This window comes from Sceloporus occidentalis, unplaced genomic scaffold (genome assembly GCF_023333645.1).
Source record: "Sceloporus occidentalis isolate IW3139 unplaced genomic scaffold, rSceOcc1.0.p SCAF_151, whole genome shotgun sequence".
Classification (NCBI taxonomy): Eukaryota; Metazoa; Chordata; class Lepidosauria; order Squamata; family Phrynosomatidae; genus Sceloporus; species Sceloporus occidentalis.
Window position 1 is genome coordinate 1,024,936 of NW_028317131.1, and position 25,926 is coordinate 1,050,861.

General features: G+C 43.3%; 1 protein-coding gene across 2 annotated transcripts in view; it reads right to left on the minus strand.

Annotated features, from left to right (window-relative positions):
• LOC149280618 (transmembrane protein 135) overlaps positions 1-25,926 on the minus strand; it is a 136,206-nt gene that overhangs the window by 103,838 nt on the left and 6,442 nt on the right. For both annotated transcript variants that reach the window (XM_089500319.1, XM_089500318.1), the window contains exons 2-3: positions 22,570-22,697; positions 17,825-17,917 (exon numbers count right to left, since the gene is read on the minus strand). In XM_089500319.1, coding sequence (XP_089356445.1) covers positions 17,825-17,917; positions 22,570-22,697 — 221 coding nt within the window. The remainder of the gene's footprint in view (positions 1-17,824; positions 17,918-22,569; positions 22,698-25,926) is intronic.

Sequence of the window (25,926 nt, forward strand, 5' to 3'; positions counted from 1 at the left end):
TTTTTTTCCAATTACGCTTCGTTTCCCTTCAGATATTTTACTAGAAGCAGAAAAACTTGGCTGTTCTGGAGGATACAGCTGCAGGTCAGAGGGCGGCAGAAAGGAAAAGGTAAATGTGAGAATAATGCTCTATTTTCCCCCCTTACAAATCTCTTGACAATGGGAAATGTGAACGACATATAGAAGCCAAAGCAGTTTCCCTAACTACGCAGCGGAGGAAGAGGCAAAGACGCTGTGTGTGCACCGTGTACAGGGGGCAAATCGTCAGCCACAGGGGCTAAATGTACCATAGAGAGAGACTGGACACGGGGTAACCTTAACACACGCTACTGTTCAAAGCTTTGGGGTCACTTAGAACTTCCTTGTTTTTGAAAGAAAATCAAATTTTGTCCAATGTTTATACACGAAATAGGTCAGAAATCCAGCGCAGACGGGGTTAATGCTGTAAATGACTATTGTAGCTGGAAACGGCTGATTTTTAATGGAATCTCTTCATAGGCGTACAGAGGCCCTTTATCACTCCCATCACTCCTGTGTTCCAATGGCCCTTTATCACTCCCATCACTCCTGTGTCCCAATGGCCCTTTATCACTCCCATCACTCCCGTGTCCCAATGGCCCTTTATCACTCCCATCACTCCTGTGTTCCAATGGCCCTTTATCACTCCCATCACTCCTGTGTTCCAACGGCACGTTGTGTTCGCTGATCCAAGTTTAAGTTTCAAAGCATAATTGATGGTTTTGTAATTATGTTACAGCCAGAAATGTTCTCATTTTCCACGGAAACAGCTAAGTGACCCCAAACCATTGCCCGGACAGAGCACAAGCACAAAGCATTTGGCTTAATTATTAGGCATCTAGTCCGCTCATACATCTAGTTGGGGATGTATACATTGGGACGTACGCGCACGCATAATGGAGCTGGGGTAAAGGAAACAAGCAATATTGGAAGGGGGGGGGGGGCGATCATCCTGTAACCAATAGACGGATTTATTTAGTTATGAGTTCGGTTTTAGTTTTGATTTTGGAAACGCGACAGATCTTTCCAATACTGGTGGGATGTGGGCAGGGTTCAGAAAAACAAAAAACATTCTCCAACTACATCTAAATCCCAAAACATAATGAAATTGCAGTCAAATTACTTAATAACAACATTTTCTATCTATATTATATAGACACACACACATGTACACACACACACACACACACATATACACACACACATATACACACACACAAACTATATTAATGATATAATGAGCTGACCCCGAGACTTTTAAAATATTAACCTATTAATAGCCCTTAGTGAAGAGTCAATGAAGCGACTCATCGAATGTGTTACTTAAATGGCTCTAATACGGGTCCTCGTGGGAAACCCCGACTTATTATTCAAACATACACTTAATTGAGTCACCTGCACTCAAGCAGGGAAATCATCCATAACATACTGATTGCAAAAGCAACCATTGGAAGTCTTATATACAATCACAGCGGAAGGAAGGAGTCAGTTCCAGAACCCATAACCCTGAAAATCTGCCCCTTCACTCTGAGCTTGGGGCAAATCTTGGTCAAACTATAGAGTTCCGGGGTATACTAATGGATAAAATAACCCTAACCCTGCTGTATCACTTAAAGGTACAGAACACCAATATGCTGAAAATACATTAACTACTGGGTTTTAAGCATAAAATATCCTTTGCTTATAATGTAAAAATATCCACGAGAGCGAGGCGTTCGCCCTTCCGGTTTCTTCTTCCCGTGTACGCGTTATAATTAGTGTTTGTGTAGAATGGGATTAATGCCGCCTGCGCTGTCCGTCTGCGTAAATTACATTTTATTTCAATACCTTCTCCAAAGTAACCGGAATTACAAACAGGGGGTTTATTCTCTAGAACGCGAGTGTTCAGATACTCGGCCGTTATTTGGTTTAGTGTTTTGGGGGTTTTTTTTTTGCTTTCTTGAAACCGGTTGAAACTGCAGCTCTTGTAAAAACATTGTCGCCCTGTAAATCTGGGCGCGCTGTTTGTCTGGAGTGACACCGCGTGACAAAATAAACATGCCCTGTCTGGGGTAAGAAGTAAATCTAAATGCATTATTGGAAAGCACATCCGCCCCGGTCACCCCCCCCCCCCAGCACTCTTAAGCCATTAGCTGCTGCTGGATACGCGGCGAGATGATATATGGAGGCTTAAAACAGAATGTTCGCTAATGATGGTGAAATGAGAAGACAGAGGCAGCCTGTTAGTTTGAAGAGACATTTTTGGTGTTTTTTTGGCATTTTGTTTTTTTGTGCCCCTTACCCTGCCCCCCCCCCCCACAGCTAGTTGAGATGTCACCTCCAACACTGGCTGATTGAATGCTGCGGTGAGGGGTCTGTTCTGATACCTGCGCGGAAAGAGCTCCTACTAGCTTCATTTGGAGAGCTTTCTTGCCACTGCTTGGCTGCTTCAAGCAGCCAATCAGTGCCATGAATCATCGGACCATGGTGGAGGAGTTCTGCAGCTTCTACTTAACCTTCCCTCAACTGGCAAACATCAGCACACATTTTACAGGCAATAAGGTAATTCCACATGAAACAAGGCATTTGGGGGGGGGGGATGGTGCAAGTGTCTGCTGAATATTGCAGAGTATTTTGAGGATAAAGATGTCAGACGCTTAGCAGGTGTCTTATTATTGTAGCCGTAACTTAACAAAGTTGTCTCCGAGCTCTGCATGCACAAGGATCTAACACACTTCACAAGCTCCACCAACAACTATAACCAGCAGGGGTCAAGAACATTAAGTGTGGTCAAAGACGGCTCCATAGAGGAACCTCAACGCCCTCTGTCAAAATAAATAAAAAAATAAAAAAAATACAAAATATTTTTCTTTAGATTATCTAATAAAACCGTCCAAAAATGCTTCTGGTTTTCTACAAATCTTTTTTTTTTTTTTTTGTCCACCATAAGCATTTTTTTTAATTTTTTTTTTTAATAGACCATCCTCACTTTATTCCTAATTCCTGCCATATATGCAGGTAAAAAAAAAAAATCATTAAATAAAAAAATTAACAACCATAGAAGGCTGTATGAAAATATCTTTAAACACAAGACTGCAAAAAAAAAAATTAAATAAAAAAATAATTCTTGAAAACTAAAACAGAAAAATTGAGCCCGTGAAAAGAATTCTACGTTAATAAGGACTTGCGGGGCTATTCCAGAAGCACAATGGTTTTCGTCTCACTTTTAAGAGAGAGACCTGAGATAGATTTAGCTATTTGTTTAAATGTCAGCGGAGGCAAATAAGATAAGATTTGGGGTTTTCAGTGAATGGGCAGACCGTGGTAATCTCGATCTCTGTCCCTTTGATAGAGACTTAAATGTGCCCTCCAGTTAGCTCATTATTTTTTCACAAAGACAAACGATTGCATTTCAGCCTCTTTTGTGGCGAAGGGGATCCTTAATGGGATTCTCTGTGTGATAAAGCGCTCCCTGCCCCCAGCGTTTGCACAGTAAGGCTGCTGTTTTAGGTCGGTCCGCGCCCCAGGAAAACCCTTATCAGAGCAAATTCAATTCCCCTTAAAGCATTCCACTGGTGGAAGCCGACCAAACATAACCTTACGCTTTATTTTCCAGGGAAGTTCGTCCACTCGGGCCAACGTGATCAAAGCGACTCGTTCCTCTATTCAACTGATTTCATAATGCCTTCACTTATTTACAGTTTTATTTATTTATTTATTTACATTTTGTCCATTTGCCATCGACCGCACCTCTCTATACCTTATCCTTAATTAACCGTTCCCCCAATGCGGTAAAGACAATATTTAGTGGTGTTTTTTTATTTTTTGTTGCTATAATCATCAATAATTCTTTCTTTATTTAAAACTTACTTCCAGTACTTCCGCTGATAGATCAGCTTTCAGCAATGGGGAAGGGTAAGTTAACGAGGGCAAATAATTACTGCCCCCCCAGCATGCACATAGCATGGGTTTCTAGTATATTTATATATATATATATATATATATATATATATATATATATATATATATATATATATATATATATATAGCTATAGCTTTTTTAATATATAAGCTCTATTACATAGGTTTATTAAGTATCCATATCAGTAAACGCAGGGTTTGAGTCTGATGAAATATATGGTCTGTGGAAAGCAGTTCTTGGTTGAGCGTCTAAAACTTGTTTTTTATGGTATTCCACCCTTTGAGGGGTTCTCTTGGGGACCGCCTCAAACTTAGAGGCGAGTCCACACGCAGACCTCCTTGCTCATTTTGTGCCTAGAGGGATGCCAACCGGACCCCACTAACGACCCCCACGAAGGCCGAAACTTATGTCTGGGGTTGATGTTACCCCCTGTGGAAGAGGAATTTTGCCCACATTTTGGTTCTGGGCTGCCCTTGGGGGAGGATCAGACTGAGAAGTTGATGGATATTTTTTTCTCTATAAAAGGCACAAGAGAGAGAAAAAAACCTGAGATGCTCCCAAGCGGGGGACGCACCGGCTACGAAGCGGCCGCCCGTTCTTGGCCAACGTCTCAAATTCGATTTCTTCGGCCAGAAATACTCTGAAAATGTCTTCCTATAACATACAGATAGCCCGTCCACATGCTTCTAACAAAATAGCTGGAACGTGACGCTTTGTGAATAAAACCCAAAGCGCCGTTATTGCTTCTCTCATAAAAAATATTTTTCAGAGTAGTGTTTCAATAAAAATGTTAATTATTTTAATTGCCCGCAAAAAAAAAATAAAAAATGAAAAAACGTCTAGGATTTTTTTTTTTTGTCGTCTGGCTCCTGGCAGAATAAACTCTGTGGACTTTTACCCTTTAAATGTCACAGGAGGGAGGAAATCCTTGACGGGTATGAAAACCGATACAGATTTTAACTTTTCAGTGCAAACAGTGAAGTTTTTGTTAAATCTGCAAAGAAAACAGAAGAAAATTGCAGCTTTAACTAAACTAAAACCAGGGTAGCGGAATCCAACATCCGCGATGACATCATACTAAACAAAGTTTACATAAACAAGACCCAAATGTCAAACGAACAGGCCGGATGATAGGATCACTATTCTAAAAACATACATTGTGCCCTTAAATATGGCTCATATTACCTTACTTTAGGCATCAACAAAAAAATAAATAATAAATCATTTTTAATAACATTATTTCATTAAATAAATTATTTTCTTTCTTCATTTGCTTTTTAATAGCCAAAAAAAAAATAAAAAATCCAGCGATCTGCCGGTAACACGCTTACCACGCCACGTGACCTTTTCTCTTTTAATAGCCAACTGAAGCCGTTTCCTTAGGCGTTGCCCTCACATTTAGGCAGAAGAACTAACTTTTACAGTTATAAATGTTATGAGCAGTAAGGGGGATCGGCCAGACTCCCATTGTACTACATGACGGACTATGCTGGATATCAATGCCTGTCAATGCCTATGTTTAAATTCACCGATTAAGCGAATCCTTCACTTACCCCCTTCCTTTTTTTTTTTTTTTTTTTTGTCTTCAGGGACAATCTTAACCGACTATAGAAGCCAACAGCCAACAGTCATAATATCCGCCTCCATGAGCCCGATAGACTAACTGACAAGCTTCACTCCGCAGAAAGGCCAAATGCGGGCTTCCACACAACGTCGCAACGTTGATTTTTTTTTTTTATGTTTAAACTAACCTGCAACTCACAAATTACTAATGTAAAAAATAAATAACATTTTTTAAAAAAAAATGTAAAAAAAATTACAAAATGCATTATTCAGTATATAGCACTGGGAATCACACAGATTATATACTTCTCCCCCCCCCTTTATTCCCACCGTTGGAAATTTTAAACAAGTGATTAAGAAAAACAGGAAGAACTTTGCCGCGATTGTGAAAGCCCAACAATCAAACCCAGAGTTCTCCCGTTGGGTAAATAAACTGCGAGCGGCGATTTTTCCTCCAGAAGCCGGAAATGAAACAAAAAAAAGAAAAGAAAAAAAAAAAAAAAAAAAGAGAGAATCAGGGCCGACGCAAAAGGCGAAGCTGCCATTGTGCCTTTGAAATAACACGGCCCTTGCGGCTGATGTTTAAATCTTGGTTAATCTTTCCCACCCACTGGTTTCCTCCTGACGGCCGGTCTCCAGCTGGGAAACACTGGTGCAAAAGTTCACCTCAAAGCAACGGGGAAAAGATTAGCTTTCATAACAGCGGCCGAAGACATAGATAATAAACGGTGGGGATAGTTTGCATTGACTTATTATTTCTCACAACATATAGAGACTACCCTCCGCGGGACATGTTTATCCAGAGCCTGAAGACCGGAAGACGTTGGTGGATCTCTCCAGAAGTAGAAGACGTTACCTTTTGGCTCGTGGATGAGCGCCTGGTTACAAAGTTACTACAACGACTATTAATTTATAAAGTATTTTTTAAAAATGTAGCAGTAAAAAAATAAAATAAAGATTTTCTGTAAAAACCTCATTTTTATTCCAGAGATTGGCACCCAGCTGGTGGCTGGTCCACAATTAGCCAAATCACTTAAATTTTTCCCCCCTTTATTGTGAAATTCCAGAATTTGCAGCGCTAATTACCTACATAGAATGCAATTTACAGCCAACGAGGTTTACTCAGCAAGGAGAGTTAGCAGGAGAGCTAAAGTTTTAGCTTTTTTACTTCACTATTGATCCTGAAGGAGCCGTTCTAGCAAGTGTACCCAACAAAAGGGGCTGAGCTGGCCCCGTATAATGCCTAATTCAATGTGTGAGGGGAACTGAAGCAATCTGCAACTATGCATTATACAGGGCTAGCCAAGATCTTCGTGCAGCAGAAGCTCACTGTGGACCTTCATTATCTACAGTAAAGTCAAGGCGCTCTAACAGATCTCACCCATTAGTGAATAAACCCCAAAACGTACACTCTTTTTGACCTTATCATTATGTATAAGAAAGTTCCTCCAGAAGAAGAACAGAACTGGTCCATGGAAAGTCTTCTCACAGTTTTTAATACAGTTTTTTTTTTTTTTTTTAATTATTTTTTAGGGCCGACATAGCGAAGTCAGGGCGCTCAAATCTTCATCTCTCCTGCAAACTTCTGGCAAGTCGGAGACCGATTAAGAATCATGGAAGTTCTACCTGAGCAGCGTGACACTACCTCCTGAATCATTTTGGATTCTCCTCTACTACTAGAATACCAACAAGATACTTCCGAGACGGTAAATGCTCTCCAAACCACGTTTTAATTAAGGAGGAAATATAAAACTGGAAACTTCTGAACTAATTTCCCTTTGAGGTTTTAGGTTACGAGCAAATAAAACTCTTCCAACTTGTGAAGACAAGCGAGACCCCCAGATACACGGAACCAAACCACAAGCGCCGTGTTCCAGGCTTTGCCGGGCTCCGGCTTCACTTTCTAGACCTCCTTCCTGGATGTGGTTCAATCTCCGCTTTCCTTTCAGACTCCACAACAAATCTTAATGGAGTAAATTTCATTAAAGGCGCCGTTCAATGTAAAAAAAAAAAAAAAAAAAATTGCTGCCTTCGTCACAAACGCAGTTATTTGCTGGGATTTCTTCCCTCAGGAATCAAGATGGAAAATCAGAACGGCTCCATTGTGGATCCCGCCTGTAAAAAAACAGTTCATTTGATTCCTTAACATACGAAGTTTAAGGAAATCTTGTTAGCAGCGGATAAAAGAATTACAGCTGCCGATTGCCAGAGTCCTGTGAGAACAGAGCAGCATAAACCACCCTTCGCTTACTAATGCAGTGTAATTTGTTGCTTTTCCTCCCCAGAATACTATGTAACAGAGGCATAGAATTTGATAGCGGATAAGACCCATTTGGCTCTTCGAGTCTGCCCAATTTCCCTGATGTAAAAGCTCAGACCTTAATGAGTCCTTGGTCTTCTGTTAGATGCAGGATAACGTTAAACTCCCTCATTGTGTTAGCCCGTACCATCTCTGCTGGGCAGCTGCTCCAACTATCTACCACCCTCTTGGTAAAACTTCCTTAACATTACATCCAAGCCTCTGACCCTCTAGTTTGAAATGATGGCCTCTGGTTCTAACATTTCTCCTCCATGAAAACAAACTACCCTCCTGTGTTCTGTTAAACCCCTTTAGATATTTAAAGGTTTCTATCAGCGCCCGACATCCCCGTTAAACTACCTCCTAGAAGAAATATTTTTAGTAAAATATTGTCTGGGATTATTTATTCTTTAAAAAAAAATACTCAGACTCCGATTGCTTAGCAGATACTCTCGGCGCATTCTGCTGAACTGTATTTCAATATAGCAGGAAGAATACAATGATAAAGCGACCCCATCGTACAGCGCTACGGAATTTGATGGCGCTATATAAAACAATGAATGATAATAAATAATAATACGTTCATGCTTTACCCAGCAGTGGTGTTGTAACGATAGAAGTACACTGCTACCCCCAGCAGGGGCCAGATGATCCAAAAATTAAAAAAAAGGCATGAATTTCATTTCTCCGCTGATAAAATAAACATTTTTGGAGAGGAGAAAGGCGTTCCATGCAGAGCTCGCTGGCTTCCTCGCCTCTCGAAATAACCATTTCCCGTTGAAGCTGACACAAGGGGAATTCGGTTTCCTCTCTCTTTGGTGGTTTCTTTGCTGTCCTCTGGTATGTAAACTGCACCTTGTGTGGCCCATAGGCCGGGTACGCTAATCACACGCAGTATTATCATTTATACAGGGCAAAGTCACACAGCCTTGGGCGCACTATATGGACAAAAGTATTGGGACACCTGACCATTACACCAACAGGGACTTCTATGATTTTATGTAAATTTCCTTTCACACGATGCAGAACGTTTCCGGTGATATTTTACGAGGAGCAGCAGGAGGAACCGCAACTGCAACCCTCCTCAGAAATCATCAACGTGATGAACACTCCCGGGTAAATTAGACGGTAGCAAAAAACACACGCGGTATATTTTTGTACACATACATGATTTCCGTGTCTTCGAATAGGGATGATAGGACTGCGCGATGCATTCATTCAACGCACTAACATTCCGATGATGCTTGCTCATTCCTCTCCCTAAAAACTTGAAATTCTTTTTAATACATAAAGGGACAGATAGACGTGAACACGTAACACTCTAAAGAGATATTTTCAAAGTAAATACCACGGGGAAATGTCATAAAAGTAACTCCATAACCATTACCCAATTACAGGCAGTTAAGCTTAGGATCTAATAATGATCCGTACAAATCACTCTGTCTTCTTCTCCCGGGGGGGGGGGGGGGGGTATGAGAATATTGGGCGGTAATCTCCCTTTGACAGGTATTAATGATGTACTTATGATAAATATTACGGGGCGAGAGCTCCATATGTCTGCGTGGTGTTTCGCTGACTTTACGGCGCGAATCGTATTTTACAGGATCGCTGTACAAATTAAACTGTGACTCCTTGTAGGTGAAAAATCGGCGACGGCAAGGAATGGCTTGTTATGGGGTATTAAGTAATAAGTGCTGTCCCCCTGGTAGTATTAAATATGCAGACTTCTGGGCATCAAAGAGAAACTCCAGATGAGGACAGCATTGATTTTGTTTTATTAAATATTATTGATATTTTTTTTTATTGAACTGCCAGTTTATTATCTGCGAGACCTGGTACCGCAGTCATATATTCACGCTAGGTTACTCAATAAAAATCATCTCCCTTCCCCGCTCTCGACACCTTAGCATGCTGGCAGCACATGGTGTCAAGGCTTTAACCGGGCTCTTCAGGGGCCAATATGTACAAAAGTATTGGGACACCTGACCATTACACCAACAGGGACTTTGATGACATCCCATTGTAAAAATAGACGTTAATATGAAGTTGCCCCCCCCCCATTGCAGCTATTACAGATTGCACTTTTCTTGGAAGGTTTTTCACAAGATTTTGGGGAGTTTCTGTGAGAATTTTTGCCCATTCATCCAGCAGAGCGTTTGTGAGGTCAGGCGCTGATGTTGGATGAGACGCCCGGCTCACAATCTCTGTTCCAGTTCATCCTAAAGGTGTTCGATGGGGTTGAGGTCGGGGCTCTTTGGGGCCGGTCAAGTTCTTCCACCCCAAACACATCCGACCATGTCTTTATGGACCCTGCTTTGTGTGCTGGAATAGAAAAGGGTCTTCCCCAAACTGTTCCCCAAAGTTGGAAGCAGAGCATTGTCCAAAATGTCTTGGTATGCTGAAGCAGTAAGGTTTTCCTTCACTATAAGTAGGAGGCCCAAACCCTGATTGTAATTATATATATATTAAATATATAGCATCGTATAATCAATTCCCCGGCATGAAGTTCTCTTCCTTCTCCTCATCCCATCCTTACAAAGGCGGCCCGAACCAATAAACATCAATCAGCAATTTAACAGAAGAAAGATAATCAGGCAGATGCCGAGACCAAGATCGCGGCTCCACTACCTGTATGGGAAAGGGACATACGTGCTTTAAAGCTAAATTCCCAACTGCTATAAAAATAAAAAATAAATAAAAAAATGATAATTTTGAATCTGATTTTTATTTAACAAGAATTAATTGATATAATTTAATAATAATAGTGATATAGAAGAAGAAAAAAAGAGCTAAACCTCCGATTCTAGAATTCTGCATTAACCCTCAGTAATCTCCATGGCTGAAATAAATAAACCCTAAATAAGGCAAAGTGCATTCCAAGGGCTTTTTCGTCCGCTTGGAAGTCGGACCCCGCCAGGCTCCCAGGATATCTATTAACAGCACTCCCGGCTGGGTTTGCGACCTCTAGAACATATCCCTTACGGGTAGAGCGAGTTCCTCGGCTAATCCCGCTATCACTTCAGTGACAGCTGCGGTCGCTCGGAGCATTCCTAAGACGTATCCAGATACTTGGCTGTCACTCGTAATCTGCATTAACGAGCGCATTTGTTCACACTTAGCGCTGCTGCCTCCTCTAATGTTTGCTGCGAAGCTTCCCATGGTGACCGGCCAGTCCTTCCAGAAACCGGATACGGACGGTAACGAACGGGGGAGCTACGGAGCGACGGGCCCGGGTTTCACGTGAATATATTCGCCCATCCTAGTGACTCCGTGAGAATGTCGCGTATGCCCCGTTCTTCATGACGAGAAGCGGTAACCATGGCAACCACTTACAAAAACGCTGAGCTGGTAGAATGCTTGTCGACAAACTCGATGATCTCGGTGAATACGTTAATAAACGATCTTTTATATTTTTTAATAGGAACGTGGGGTAAATCATTACTTTGATTCCGGTTTATAATCTGCTGGGTATGTAGTCGACGTCCGCAGGAATGGAGCGTGGGGCGAGGCGGTCAGTGGCTACAGTATCTCCTGGCGAGGTCGGGTCTTGTTCGGAGCGTTACTGACCCTTTCACCAGAAGTCAATCGCTCCATTCGTCTTATTATACCTCATTTCAAGCAAGGGTGGGCAATGGCCAATAAAAGGCAACCGGTCGCCCCATTTTGGGTCATTTCTTGGGCTACTATATAGGGTTCCTCATGCTTAAGGTCTTGCGGCTCACGCACAGCAAGGTCTGCCAAGCAAAGAGGAACCGTCCTGGCTCTCTGACTGGATCGCAGGGAAACACGGACCTTGACAAAAGTGTGAGCGGAATGGGAATGCCCGGGGTCAGCTGCCTGAAACGCCCATTAAAAAAGGGCAATTATTATTTTTCCTGATAATACGCTTACAACTCAGCTGAACATCACCCCACCAGGTGCCCTCATCAGCCAGAGTGTAAGCTCCTTTGAGCAGGGCCATCCTTACCTTTTGTGTGTGTGCATCCACATTGTGCTGTGTTACTAATTTTGCCCATTGTACAGTGCCGTGGAATAGGATGGCGCTATATAAATGAATAGATAATAATCGTGGAATATTGAAGACATATCTTTTGAATGAGAAGTCGGAGTAGGTTTTGAGACTTGGGGGGGTGAAAGAAGATCCGATAGCAGGAGTATTTGGGATTAATACTTCCCGTACTTATAGGGTAACAGAAGGGTTAACTACAGCCCCCGGTTTTATCAACAACAAAAAATTACAAGTGTCCTAGGCTTACGGGGTTCCCACCACCGCTTTTAACAGCTCATCAATGGGATTCCGGCACTCTGATTACTTTTCAACATGGCGAGCCGAGAGTAGATTTATCGCAGGGCCGTCGATCATTTTATATGCAGAATCGGGCGACGATTCACGGATCTGTAAGTAAACGGAGCCAACCGAGGCTTCCCGACACGCTGTTTCTCCATTAACAGCCGTGGAGTCATTTCCAAAAAGACAACCTGCGTGTTACCTGTTAAAATACTTTTCTCAGCCAGCAATCCAGGGCTTAGCTGACCCAGAATCCTGATTTAATAGAATCCGATTATTAATGAGGCTATTTCTATTTGAAAGCAGTCATTATTTACATCTCAGCAGCTTACTGAATATATGAATATGGAGGAATGGTAGATTAATATATATATTATATGTACTGTAGTAAAAAATATTTTTTTTTTTATTATGATATTTTTTTTTACCCCTCTCTCTCCTTATATATATTTATATATATATTATTTTTTTTTATTTTTTTTTATTCCGACTACCATTCCTCCATATTTATACATTCAGTACAGGTGCTGAGACACAAATAAGGATTTCTTTTTATTAAAACAGGATTCTGGAGATTATATATATATATATATATATATATATATATATATATATATAAAAACATATAACATACAGTAATCCCTGTCTGCAGACTAAATACAGGTGGTTATTGTAATCATCGCACATTTTACGACAGCAAATTTCACATACATCTGTCCCAAAACGCGCAGTCTTTCTTTCTTGTCACATAGACTTACCAGGTACACTGTATAAAAGAATAATGGCGATTAATTCTAAATATAACCGGTGCTTGTCTGGAATGCAAAGGTTTCGAATACAAAGTCAATGATAAAGGTGATAAAATATTTAACTATTATAGCGTACCCTTCACCCTCAGCCTTTATAGAGCTTATCTCGGGTAAATATAACGCCTTATTATTTAACCTTGCTCTCGGATTAAGCGCCCCAGAACAGTAATAAGTCACTGAGCCGTGGCCTTAAAGGGACCCTCCGGCCATCATATGCACGCTAACGCAACCAGTAGCCAAGTGATCCCTACAGAATACCCCCATATGTATCCCCCCCCCTTCTCCACCCCCAGATATTTGCCCTGCAAACGTGTTCACATGAACACAATGATTTCAATGGGAGTACTCAGGAGGCATTCTGCTGCTGCCCTGAAGCTGCAGCTTCTCCTAAAGGTAAATTATTTCCTTTGTTTTTTTTTTAAGTAGTAATATTTAAATATTTTATTACAGACTCTTTTGAAGAGACTCCTGCCTCAGACTTGAGACACTTGAGCGTGTCTTTAATTTTTATTGTTGGGAATGTAACCGAATGACCCGATATCATCAGGAGGCCACTTATGCCTTTCTTAGAATTATCAAATCAAGAAGAAAAAAAAAAACAAACTGATTTTTGCCTGATTTTCTTCCGCCGTCTTGTCTCAGCTTCGGAGCTCATTCACAGAAGTCTTAATGGAGATCGCACCTGGTTCGTAACGTTTGATACTTTAACCAGCGACGGGCAAACATCTAATGGCCATCTGCTGCGTGTGAACTCAGGCCAACACGGGGCTTTTTAATATAATACATTATCTTCTCTGTGAGAATTAAACCTACATACAGTAATATTTCCCTGCGCTATATACAGTTATAAACTCCAGTGCTGTATACAGCTTGTCAGTGCCCCCAAACAGCCTGTCTGTGCCATCTTTGCCCCCAAACAGCCTGTCTGTACCATCTTTGCCCCCAAACAATCTGTTTGTGCCATCTTTGCCCCCAAACAGCCTGCCTGTGCCATCTTTGCCCACAAACCGCTTGTTAGTGCTCCCAAACAACCTGCTTGTGCCACTTTTGACCCCAAACAGCCTGGCCATGTCCATACTTACACCTTTTACCTGCAGGTAAGTCGGGAGTCTCTTCGCCCGTGCTCACAGCATGCAGCGAGAGTGTGAGAGAAATCATCTGGATGATCTCTACACTCTCCATACTATTACCCGGGGGTGTCACACGCACCTATTGGCTTTAAAGGGGGACAAGTAGTCGGGGGGATTGCCCAGGTCCCCTAGAGCGGTGGGCCAAGTTGCTTTTGCGACCCCTTCAAACAACATTGTTACACTCCCGTTCAGAGCGTTTGACAGGGTGATTAAAAGCGAGCCATTCTATTGCTCCCCATATAAGAAGTCAGGGTGTTTGTTTAGTAAATCGGGCACAGATAATAGAGTTAAAAACTTTAAGTTTACAACTTACTTTTAATCTCATACTAGTAATAAATAAATAAATAAATGGTTGGTTGGAGTTCCCATATAAGCAAAATATCGGCCCTTCTTAGCATTGAACGGGTTAAATCGTAAGTGAACCCCAATCGAGATGAGAAGCAATACTTTCGAGTTTACAGCAGCCCGGTTTTTAATGCCGCCCAACGGGACGTAACGTCCAGACACTAATAGGGCAGTTACGCTCCAGACGCCGATACGGATCTGCGAGTTTCCATGCGTTTTCACTTTAGAAGTCCCGACAAAGACGGGCCGTTAACTCGTTCCCAGGGAACTTACTTTCGCTTCCCTGTCCTAATCAGATTCACATTTTCCTGGAAGCACGTCATACCTGGCAGCGGAGAAAGCTTAAGGTCACAGGCGTCCCGCTTTAACGCTTAAATCCCAATACAGACCCGAAAGGGACTCACGCAAACGGTATCGGCAAAAGGGAGTCCCAAATAAAAAAAATAATAATAAAATAATAAATAAAGCAGGGAGAGAAAAGGGAGAACTTGAAACTATGACGTAAATAATTCATCTGGATTAAAAAAAAGCACAAAAAGCAACATTTATCTGGGTCGTGAGAATTTACAATCACAACCCCAATAAATGTTAAAATATATATAAAGAAAGAAAGAAAGGCCTTATTTTTAACTCATGGATTCCAAGACGTATTCCACAAAAAAAAAGAAAGAAAAACAAGAAGAAAAAAAAAACAAAAAAACAGAACATCCTAAAATGAGAGACGTTTTAAATATAAATTGTTTGGAATAATAATTTAAAGGCCCGTCCTACGTAATGAAGTCTTTAGCGAGACGTTCCCAGGGCCATCCTGTTCATAACTCCCGGCCGTGTTCTAAACCAGAAACACGTGCAACATAAAACAAACAAAACACTTTACAAATAATAAAATAGAACGTGTCGCGAGATGCTCTACAGCATCGCCACAAAACCTGCCCTATTACCCCGTACGGTCTAGTCCATCGGGGGCATTGGAGTTGGGATGTAATCTCCATCATCCAGCGGATTATTTCAGAGATCATCAGAACCATCAACAAAAGACAATCACAAAGACAATCACTTTTAGGATTCCAGGTCTGATGTTTCACACCACTGACTGGCTGCATGCCCTGCGGGGGTCCCATTAGACAGCCCCCCGTTGGAACGCTCGCCAGCGTTGGAGTCCACCGGTGCTAAGTAAACCACACGGAACCAGACGTGTTTCGGCCAAACACATCTCCTGCACGGCATATAGAAGGGGACGTGGGGGGATTCTACAGAACCCGCAAAATCGCAAAGAGACCACTTAACTGCGCTCGTTCAAGTCCAACACTACGGCTCGAGCGTCCCTTTAACAACGAGCAGGTTTCTATGTCTACATTGAGAAGCCGGCCTGGCGGCGCCAATCATACAGACGCCACCCCTGCGTTCGCTTCATTCGCCTGTCTGGCGGCGCTTAGTGTATTTCTCATTAAGGAGGTAGTGACCAGTAGGGGTTTTTTTCTTTATTTTTTTATTTTTTAAAATAAACAACATTTAGTAAAAATAAAATAAAAACAACATATTATATTGTTAATATTATTATGTGATTTTTGTGACTACAAAAGAACTCCTCCGGAGCAATATTATTATTTTTTTTACCTTCGCCCATAATTCGATAAAATTTGGGATATCTTGGAAAGGTGAATTCTATGACATATATATATATATATACACACACACATACATACATACGGTATATCTATCTATATGTATATGTATAGATATATATATATATGTTATATCTCACAAGGGCTGAGACATGGAGTAGCCATCCGTTGATCCGTTTGCCACCTGCGCTCCCGCCAGCCGCTTTCTGACATTGATGAGAAGAAATGGAGCTGCGGAGCGATTAGAAATAAATAACTTCCTATCGCTTCCAGCCGGTGCATGGAGAGGACGGGGTAACCGGAGACAGATGTCTCTCGCTCGCTTTCTCTCTCAAGTGTCCGCGGCGATCGGGATTCGCAACGAGAGAGAAACCCCACGCCTGGGAAGATGGGAATCGCTGACGGTGCGGCTATCCGAGACGCGGCTCCCGTATCACAGAGAGCACCTGTTCGTTCATTACATTCTACCATTTCAGAGCACACTGCTGGAGCCGGACCACCATAGAGCAATAACTTGTCTGATAGATACATGGAACAGCCTCCCACAGTGGTAGGGGTTAATACAGCGAGGGAATATAAACATGCATGGGATAGACATACGGCTCCTAAATCCAAGCTCATTTTACCTGCTGTAACAGTCGTTGGTCTCGTCTCAGATTCAGAAGCCGTATGCCTATCCCATGCATGTTTACATTCCTTCGCTGTATAAGAAGTGTACACCACTTCCGCTGGGAGGTTGGGCCACTTATCTACCACCTTCTCAGTAAAACTTCTTTACGTCCAATTTAAGGTTCTGACCTTCTAGTTTTAATCTACGACCTCTTGTTCTAAGGGGGAAGGGGATTCCAGAGAAGGGGTGCAGCACGGGGCAAATCCTGAATACTGGAGTGAGAAGAGGTGATGGTGGGGGAGGGGGACACCAGATAGTAGGGAGCTGCAATAGTCCAGATGGGAAATCACAAGGCGGTGGGAAGCAATACAGCCGCACTTGCCAAAATTGGGGCGCTTGACGTAGTGGCGGCCCAATGCTTGTGCCCCGGTGTAGGGCCTTTAGCTGGGGGTGCGCTGATCTCTTGCCTTGTTTACACGTTGGTGATTTCAGCAGCACCCCAGAACCTGGATGTATATGCTTTTTAGGGTGTTCTCCCCTTTCTATATGCAGCCGGATTGAGATAAGAATTACACAGAACGCAGCAGGTCTGTGGGGTTAACCCCCTGGCTGCCGGCAGAGACTGCATTGAATTGGTTAACAGCGGCGGGGCGGGTACGGTTACTCTCATTAAAGGTCAGAGGAGTCCGCGGAATGTTTTTCTTTCTCTGGAAACTGACAACCAGTAGAGGATTTCTGGCTAGTCTCAGACTCTTCGGCAGACCAACAAACAGCTTATTTACTTTAGTCTCTGGCTAGTAACGGTTTCCTTATGGTGTCTAAGGATCATGGGAAATGTAGTTTACGGCAGATGGGGTAGCAAGCGATGATGATTCCTGTTGGAAAAAATGACCACCCCCCTCCACTATTCCGAACATGGTAGATAAGTGGAACAGCCTCCCAGCAGAAGTGGTAGAGGTTAATATAGTGAGGGAATAAACACATGAGAAGAGACCAATGACTGTATAAGGTCGGAGTCTTTACAGCGGCAGAAACAGACGGACTAGAAGGGGCCGAATGGGGCCAATCCGCTGTCAAACGATCCAGCAGTCGGCTAGAGTCGGTGGAGACACTCCTTCTAAAAACATCCTCGGAAGTAGCCACATTGATCATTTGTAAACACCGAGGCCACCGATTCACCTTCCATACAATCACCGATTTGTTTCATAAATATCGACCGATTATAGAAGTTCTTACCTGCTTTTTCTTTCAATCAGAATGGCGACATAGGAGGCCGGCAAAGCTGCACCAAACCCCGGGGACCAGAAGTGAAACTTTCCAAGTATCTTCCTGAAAGACAAGAGTTGTTACAATTAAAATTAAATGAATAAAAGAAACCAAGTACCGTATTTGCTCGATTATAAGAAGCAAATGCTCTGAAAAATACCCCTCGTCTTCTAATCGGGGTCGTCTTCTAATCAGACCTCAAATAGAGGTCTGATTATGAGACTAAGATCCAGATCCCCCGCACCGCTGCAGTGGACCTGGATCCTCCTGTCTCCCCCCCCCACACACACACACTTACCGGTGCTTCCTGCTGTATTGCCGGGGCAGCGGGTTGACGTCTACGCGATCCGTGTAGACAACGTCCGCTGCAGCCGGAAGGAGGTGTGGCTAGCAGCGGGGGTTGTCTGCGTCCGTCGCGGATACCTTCCCCGACTGTCAGAGATCAGAGTTCCCCGCACTGGTGCGGGGAACTCTGATCTCTGACATCCGGGAAAGGTATGCGCGACGGACGCAGACAACCCCCGCTGCCAACTCCACCTCCTTCCGGCTGCAGCGGAAGGAGACGTCAACCCGCTGCCCCGGCAATACAGCAGGAAAGTGGAAGCACCGGTAAGTAAGTGTGTGTCTGCGTGTGTGTGTGTTAAATGGGGGCATAGGGCATTTCTGGAATGCCTTATACCCCTATATGCCACTCTGGCACTTAGAGGGTTAAAAGGCATATTATGGGGCAGAGTGGCATATAGGGAGGTATAAGGCATTTCAGGAGGCAGAGTGGCGTCAAGGGGGCATTTAATAGAGCACTCTGCCTCCTGAAATGCCTTATACCTCCCTATATGCCACTCTGCCCCATAATATGCCTTTTAACCCCCTAAATGCCAGAGTGGCATATAGGGGTATAAGGCATTTCTGGAGGCAGAGTGCTCTGTACAATGCCTTTTAACTCCCTTAATGCCACTCTGCCTCCTGGAATGCCTTATACCTCCCTATATGCCACTCTGCCCCATAATATGCATTTTAACCCCCTAAATGCCAGAATGGGATATAGGGGTATAAGGCATTTCTGGAGGCAGAGTGACACATAGGGGGTCAAAAGGCATACCATGGGGAACAGTGGCATATAGAGTGTTAAAAGGCATATCATGGGCCACAGTGCCATATTGGTGTGGCAAGCCTGGGGGCAGATGTGCGTAACTGGGGGGCAGGTTGGAAAATACAAGGAAATAAAAACAAAAAAAATATTTTTCTCAATCATAGCTTTTATTTAAAAAAAATAGTTTACATGAATTAACATTTACTGGTAAAACTTTTTTCCTTTAGGGTCGTCTTATATTCAGGTTTTTTTTTTTGTTTTTTTTTTTAAGTTAATATTCAGATTTTGGGGGGTCGTCTTATAATTGAGCAAATACGGTTAGGGCTGCAACAACTAATCGATAAAATCGATAATAATCGATAATGAAATTCGTTGGCAACGAATTTCATTATCGATTAGTTGAATCCCCCTGAAAAATCCCCCTCATTATATAATCCGTTTAGTCTGACTCACAGCAGCAGCTCCTACTTACCAGCCCCTCCCTGTAATCACTGTGACAACTGGCCCCGCCCCTTCCTTCTCCCAGAAGGCCAGAACCACATGGCTGTGACACTCATCTAACTGTATGTATGTAGGGGAATCTAAATCCTGGGGGCAGTGAAGTGACATATCGGGGTATAAGGCATATACAGTATATAAGGCATATGTGGGGAGGGCAGTGTGGCATGTCTGGGGAGGACGGAGTGGTGTATCAGGGTGTATAAGGCATATCTGGGGGTAGAGTGGCATATCTGGGGGTAGAGAAGTGGCATGTCTGGGAGGCAGGGTGGCATGTCTGGGGAGGATGGAGTGGGGATATAAGGCGTATCAGGCACAGTGGCAGATGTGGGAGGCAGCGTGGAGTGGCAGATGTGGGAGGCAGCGTGGCATATGTGGGAGGCATTGTGGAGTGGCAGATGTGGGAGGCAGCATGGCGTGGCATATGTGGGGAGGGCAGGGTGGCATGTCTGGGGAGGATGGAGTGGTGTTTCAGGGGGTATAAGGCGTATCAGGCACAGTGGCATGTGGGGGGTAGAGTGGAGTGGCAGATGTGGGAGGCAGCGTGGAGTGGCAGATGTGGGAGGCAGCGTGGAGTGCTGTGGTAGGCAGCGTGGCATATGTGGGGGGGCAGCATGGCATGTCTGGGAGGCAGCGTAGCAAGCCTGGGCTCAAATGTGCATATATTGGGGGGGCTGGTTGGGAAATAAAGACAAGAAATGTATTATCAAAGTTTTTTTATTCTGCTGTTTGTATTTAACATCATTTGTTTAGTAAATTATTTTAAATAAATGAAAAATTTACATTCATTTTTTTTATCCGATTAATCGATTAATCGAAAAAATAATCGGCCAACTAATCGATTATTAAAATAATCGTTAGTTGCAGCCCTAAATACGGTACTTACTTCACATCCGCAATGACTGAAAGGGTGGTAGATAAGTGGGACTGCCTCCCAGCAGAAGCAGCAAGAAAATGGGAACATGCATGGGATCGGCATATGGCTCCTGAATCTTGGAATTCGGACTATTTATTTTTGGAAGACGGGTCTGTTCAGTTTTATGCAAAAAATGTATCCAGATTTAGTGTTTTGCATTTCTACTTGTAACCGATCTACCCCAGGAGCAGAAAGCGCAACGTCCGTCCGCCCGCCTCGCAACCCCAGGGGCCGCGATGCGCAAATTCATCCACTCAAGCCGGTTTGTAGAAGGACCGCCGGGTATCCAGGACGTTTGCTACGTGTAAGAGACGGTCAGGCGTCAGTCAAGAGACCGCCGCATTTTTAATGACCGCGCAGAAAAAAAGGATACAAATACAAAAGAGCGGGGGAGGGGCGAGCCCCACATTTTATCCTGTTTGGTGATATATCCGGAAGAGAACGGGTTAAAGGGCCATAAGCAGCTGGCCGCAGTAACACCGGGTCTGTTCGGGGCGATTCCGGATTCGGGTCATTTCTCGTGTAACAATGTTCCTTTGTGCGAACAGACGTCTGTAAACACGTTTCTGTACCTTTTGGACCCGAGACAATCGCCGTTCGGCTTCTACATCCTCAAAACACAAAAAGGAAACCGTGGAAGAAGAAGTAATAGTTTTAAAAAAGGGGGCTTGTGTTCCTATAGGCTCTGCCTGCGTGACTAGTGGTGCAGAGTACCCCCCCCCCCCGGGGTTATTTTGAAGCATTATTAGGCTGAGGGTGCCGACTGGCGCCTCTGGATTCGGAAATACATTCTTTGCACGTACGGAGCCCATTCATTACCAGATTCATTCATTTACGGTGACCGAGTACCGGACAGGACCGGGTAGAGGGCGGAGGGAGTCTTGTTCTTCCAAATTTTGGGCCGCCATATTCCTGGTCCATTTGGCTGGGCTTGCATCGGATGCTAAGAATTTCCCTCCGAACCCTGCTTGAAATTAGGGTATGATACAGACCACTCAATCACAAGCAAACCCCAGAAGGATGTTTCTCGTGTATCATTAGACAATCTCCTACACTGCTTATCGCATAGCCTTGTTGCAAACAATAGAATGGCTTAGTCTTAATCACCCAACAGGACCATCTGACTAATGATAGTCTATGGAGGAAAGGACTTCATTAGAGAAGTATTACCATAAACAATCAGCTTCGAGTGATGTGTTTGAACGGAGAAAATCACCCCAAAAAATACATTATTTATAGAAATGTATAGTATAAAAGTTCTGTATTTAAAGGCCAAAGTAAGAAGTATTTTCCCCGCCCCCGCCCCCGCTTTGAGGTGCCAATCAGTCTCTGCAGGAGCAGTTCTGGGGTATCTAGAGACGTACACGCACGCTATGGGTCTCTCGCGCTCACAGATCGTAATCCCTCACAGCTGCTTCTTATTACATGAAGAGCCGCGGACTTTCTCCGGGAATTTTAGACGTGTTTTGCATGCCCTCGCACCCCTCGCACGGCTCACCGTCTCCCTTCTCTCCTGAAACGGATTATTTCAGGAATTTCGTGGGATTTCAGAAGTGCCGGTCAATCCGTTAAAGTTCTAGTTCCAATAAAAATTGATCATACATGACGGGCTTGGGGCAAGTGAATAGATTATGTTTGCTCTGTTGCGATGTGTTTGGCACGTCGCCCGGGGCAAAATGCGATACAATCTTACAATTTTGGATTTCTGGTTTTGAGCGACTCCCATGTAACGCCGATTTGTACATCGTGCAGGCTGAGCGAGATCGATTCTAACAGGGAAATCAATGCGATGTGTGTCTTTTTGTATAAAGTGATGTCACAGGTCGAAGCGTATACTGGCCCGCAGGACGGGGGGTTAATTATGAAGATCCTGCGCCCTGGTGCAGCTCTGCCTAGTGCCCTGGCTGGGGGAGATTATTTGCCCCATTTACACCGTAGAGGTCAGCTGGCACGGCCTACATAGTATATCATCTCCCAACACTCCTGTTTTTTACGCTACAGTCCCAATTTTTGGGCCCCAATGCCAGGTGGCTGTTCAGGTATGGCAGGTGGGCGGCAACTTAAAAGAACTCAGAAAATGTTATAAAGTTAGTATATTGATAAAAAATAAAATAAAAAATATTAGAGTCCAAACCAGAAGCGTAATCCCAATAAATGATTGCGCTGAGCGCTGGGCTTTTATGCTAAGAGACATCAATCAGCCACACTGACCTCAGGATGCAGAAGAAGGCGATGTACAGGCTCCCGTTAGCCGTCAGGAAAGACGTGGATCGCAGGAGCTCAGGTAGCAGTCTGTGAATGTAGTAATCGAGTTTCCTCCTCCGAAGGATTGCCGCGATCTAAAAAAAATAAATATTGAATATTAAACCATGAAAGACATTTTAATGGAACCTTCGCTATTTGCTGCTTTTTCATATTACATTCTGAACACGGAAATAGTGATCTGGAGCTCCAGCTGATCTCATCTACAAGGACTCTTACCCAGGTAAATGTCTGCCAGGTGACTCTTTATGCCTTTGGATACCGTTGCACCGTGACTGTTGGGTGCTATGCGTTAGTAAAGGGGGGACATACGGGGGAATTTCATACATATTACATTCCCGTAATGTCATAGAACCATACGTTAGATTACATGTGCTGACACAGCGTAGGAAGCTGAAAGTATACAAACGGATTAAAAGGACAGCGTAAAGACCATGAGGAAAAAGACAACTCCTAATAATTATTCCGCCTGCTTCGGGAGATTTCAAGGATCAATAATTAAGACTTAATATGGATAGGACTTGACAATATTGGGCCCCATATAGTCTGCCTGATTGATGTAAAGACTCCAACCTCAATCAGTCGTTGGTCTCGTCTTAGATTCACGAGCCATATGCCCGTCTACCACTTCTGCTGGGAGGCTGTTCCATTTATTTACCACCCGCTCAAAAAAGTAAAACTTCCTAACATTAGCCTCTGACCGTCTAATGTTAGATTGTGTCATATATGACCATATCCGGGAACTTGTGGGCTCCGGCTAGCAGGAGCCTAGCCTTGCGGGGAGGTCCCCCGACATTTAAAGTGGGAATGGGTGGGGAGTGGGGCGTGTCAGGACCCCGCTCCTGGGACCCGGAGAATTCGGGTGTTGACCTGGAGAACCAGAGCTTCTCTGGAAGTTCTCCGGTATGTATATGACCTCTTGTTCTAACATTCCTTTTCCTCTGAATCTGTCACCTTCTAATTTTTTATCAAAAACAGCCATGCATGGAATGTCTAGGGCTATAAAAAAAGATTATATTATATAGAGATAGATAGATAAATGACACGCTAATGTGGCGCTGCTGTTTGACTTCTTTTGGATTAACAAAAGGGATCCACACTCGCCATCGGGCACTTAAAGCGTCACCGTGGTAACCCCCAGTCTCTCCGTCACTATTCATGACAATGCCCAGCTCTACCCAATCTCAAGATGCTATCAACTCTGATTTAAAGTTATCTCCTTCCCTGAAGCTGAACTCTCCTCTGACACACAATGAAGCCAAGTGTCTTATCCACTAAGATAATCAGAAAATCCACAACAAGCCCTGAAAGGTTCAACCGCTGGAGATAAAGGCCAGCGAAGGTCGCACAAAGGTTACCCACAAATGGAGCAGCTTGGTGTCCAGGTCTGCCCCCCGAAATGTGAGTATTTATGATTTATTTAACCAGACTACCATGTCCCTGATCATTCCCAAAACCTTGTGGTCCAGGACAGCAAACATGGAAAGAAGCCACAATCTGCTTTAAATCATCTTTCGGCTCTACCGGGTGGCCCATAAGCCTTAGAACCAGAGGAGGGGAAAAAAAACCCAACATGGCTTTTAGGTGGCCCCGCAAATAAAAATCAAGGGACGTAGGATCTCCTCCGCATTCGGTCCGATGTTGGGGGAATTGCTCATTAACATAAGAGTTTCCGTGATGATAATGGGCTATTAAAGGGTTAATAGTTAAAGGGCCTCAGGATGAGCTCATTTAGAAAGTTATATTATATATATATATGAAGCATCCCGTGCATTGTGGGTATATGTGAATACACTGTAATACCAACTACGTTTCGGTTAACTATCCCCTTATATAAGTCACATTTACCGCTGAAACATATGGATGCTGCGAGCACCTATATAATAAAATATTTTTAAAAAGTTTAAAAAGGGTAGCTGGGAACCAACAAACTGATGTCTGAATCCAGATCCGGTATGCACAGGACCATGTATAGCACATCTTCGGCATTAACAGAATCTCGGTAAACTAAAATTCCATAATCTGAAGTTGGCAAGGAACTTGAGGATTCATCTTCAGACTTCGCTACCATTATACATCAGGGTTGGCCCCCCATAATGTACAGCAGGAAGACTTTAAAGACATTTTAGTGATTTTAATATGCTTTACACAGGGCCACGCAAGCTACTCATGGAGCAGACGCTAACTGGAGTTGGAGGGATCTTGTTCCATCTAAAGAAGAGACCTCTGAGGTCCCAAAAGCTTATTGATTTTGTGACTATTTTGACCCAATAAATGGTATAAAACAATACAGATATCTATACATTCTTTACACAAAGGACAGATTTATCCAAATGGATATAAAGACCTGGAAGAAGCATTAATGAGAAGTCCCTCCATCTTTAATTATTGCAGTTACTACTTTATTGTGTTTTTAGAGGGGAATTTCCAGTATTTATTTAATTACTAGTATCAGATGAAAATATTTTGCTCAGTCCTAATCATCCAGCAGGACGCTCTGACTAATGGAAGTCTATAAAGGAACGGACTTCATTAGCTTCGCCATAAAGCATCAGCTCAGTGTGGTGTGTAAGCAGGGAAAGACACCCAAAACATCACATGACCAATGATGTGAACCCCTACGTCTGCAGATAAAGGGCGTTTATTGGTAAAAAAAAATAGGTTTTTGTCGATGCCAACCGACATACAGCGCTCGGGGGGGGGGGGTTATTACTATATACAGCGCTGGGGGGGCTTATTATTATGCCTCCCACTACTTCTCTCATTGATAATTTTCTGATTGGATCAGGCAGCCTTTGTAACTATGGGGTATGACGATAGGAAGGAGCTTTTGGAGTAATTCCATTAACTGTTTAATTTCAGCCATTGGTAAGAAATGTAAAAGTAATTATAGAAGCTAATAATAGAAGAACTCGCTGGAAATATTTATTCCGGGTGGTGACCGGTTTGAACAACAAGAAGTTGGAAAAGGCTCCTAAGGATAACGAAAAAAAAACACATTTTATCCAGGATGGTAAAAAACACGTCTGAAAACAACCGACGCGCGGAAGAATCAGACAGAAGACGATATTGGGCAGGTTTACCCTCCCAGTAGAAGGACTGGTGGCGTTACTGGTGAAAGGCAATACAATTGTAACCGCTTCAATGGCATTTCCCACCAGTTCTAATGAAAACATTCCTGGACACTGGTAATAGAAAGACATTGTTATCAGAGAGCCCAAGGCACTAATCCCACCAAGTCAACACCAACAGCACAAAAGAAACACATATTCTACTGAACCGGCCAGGCTGTTCAGATAGAGATCA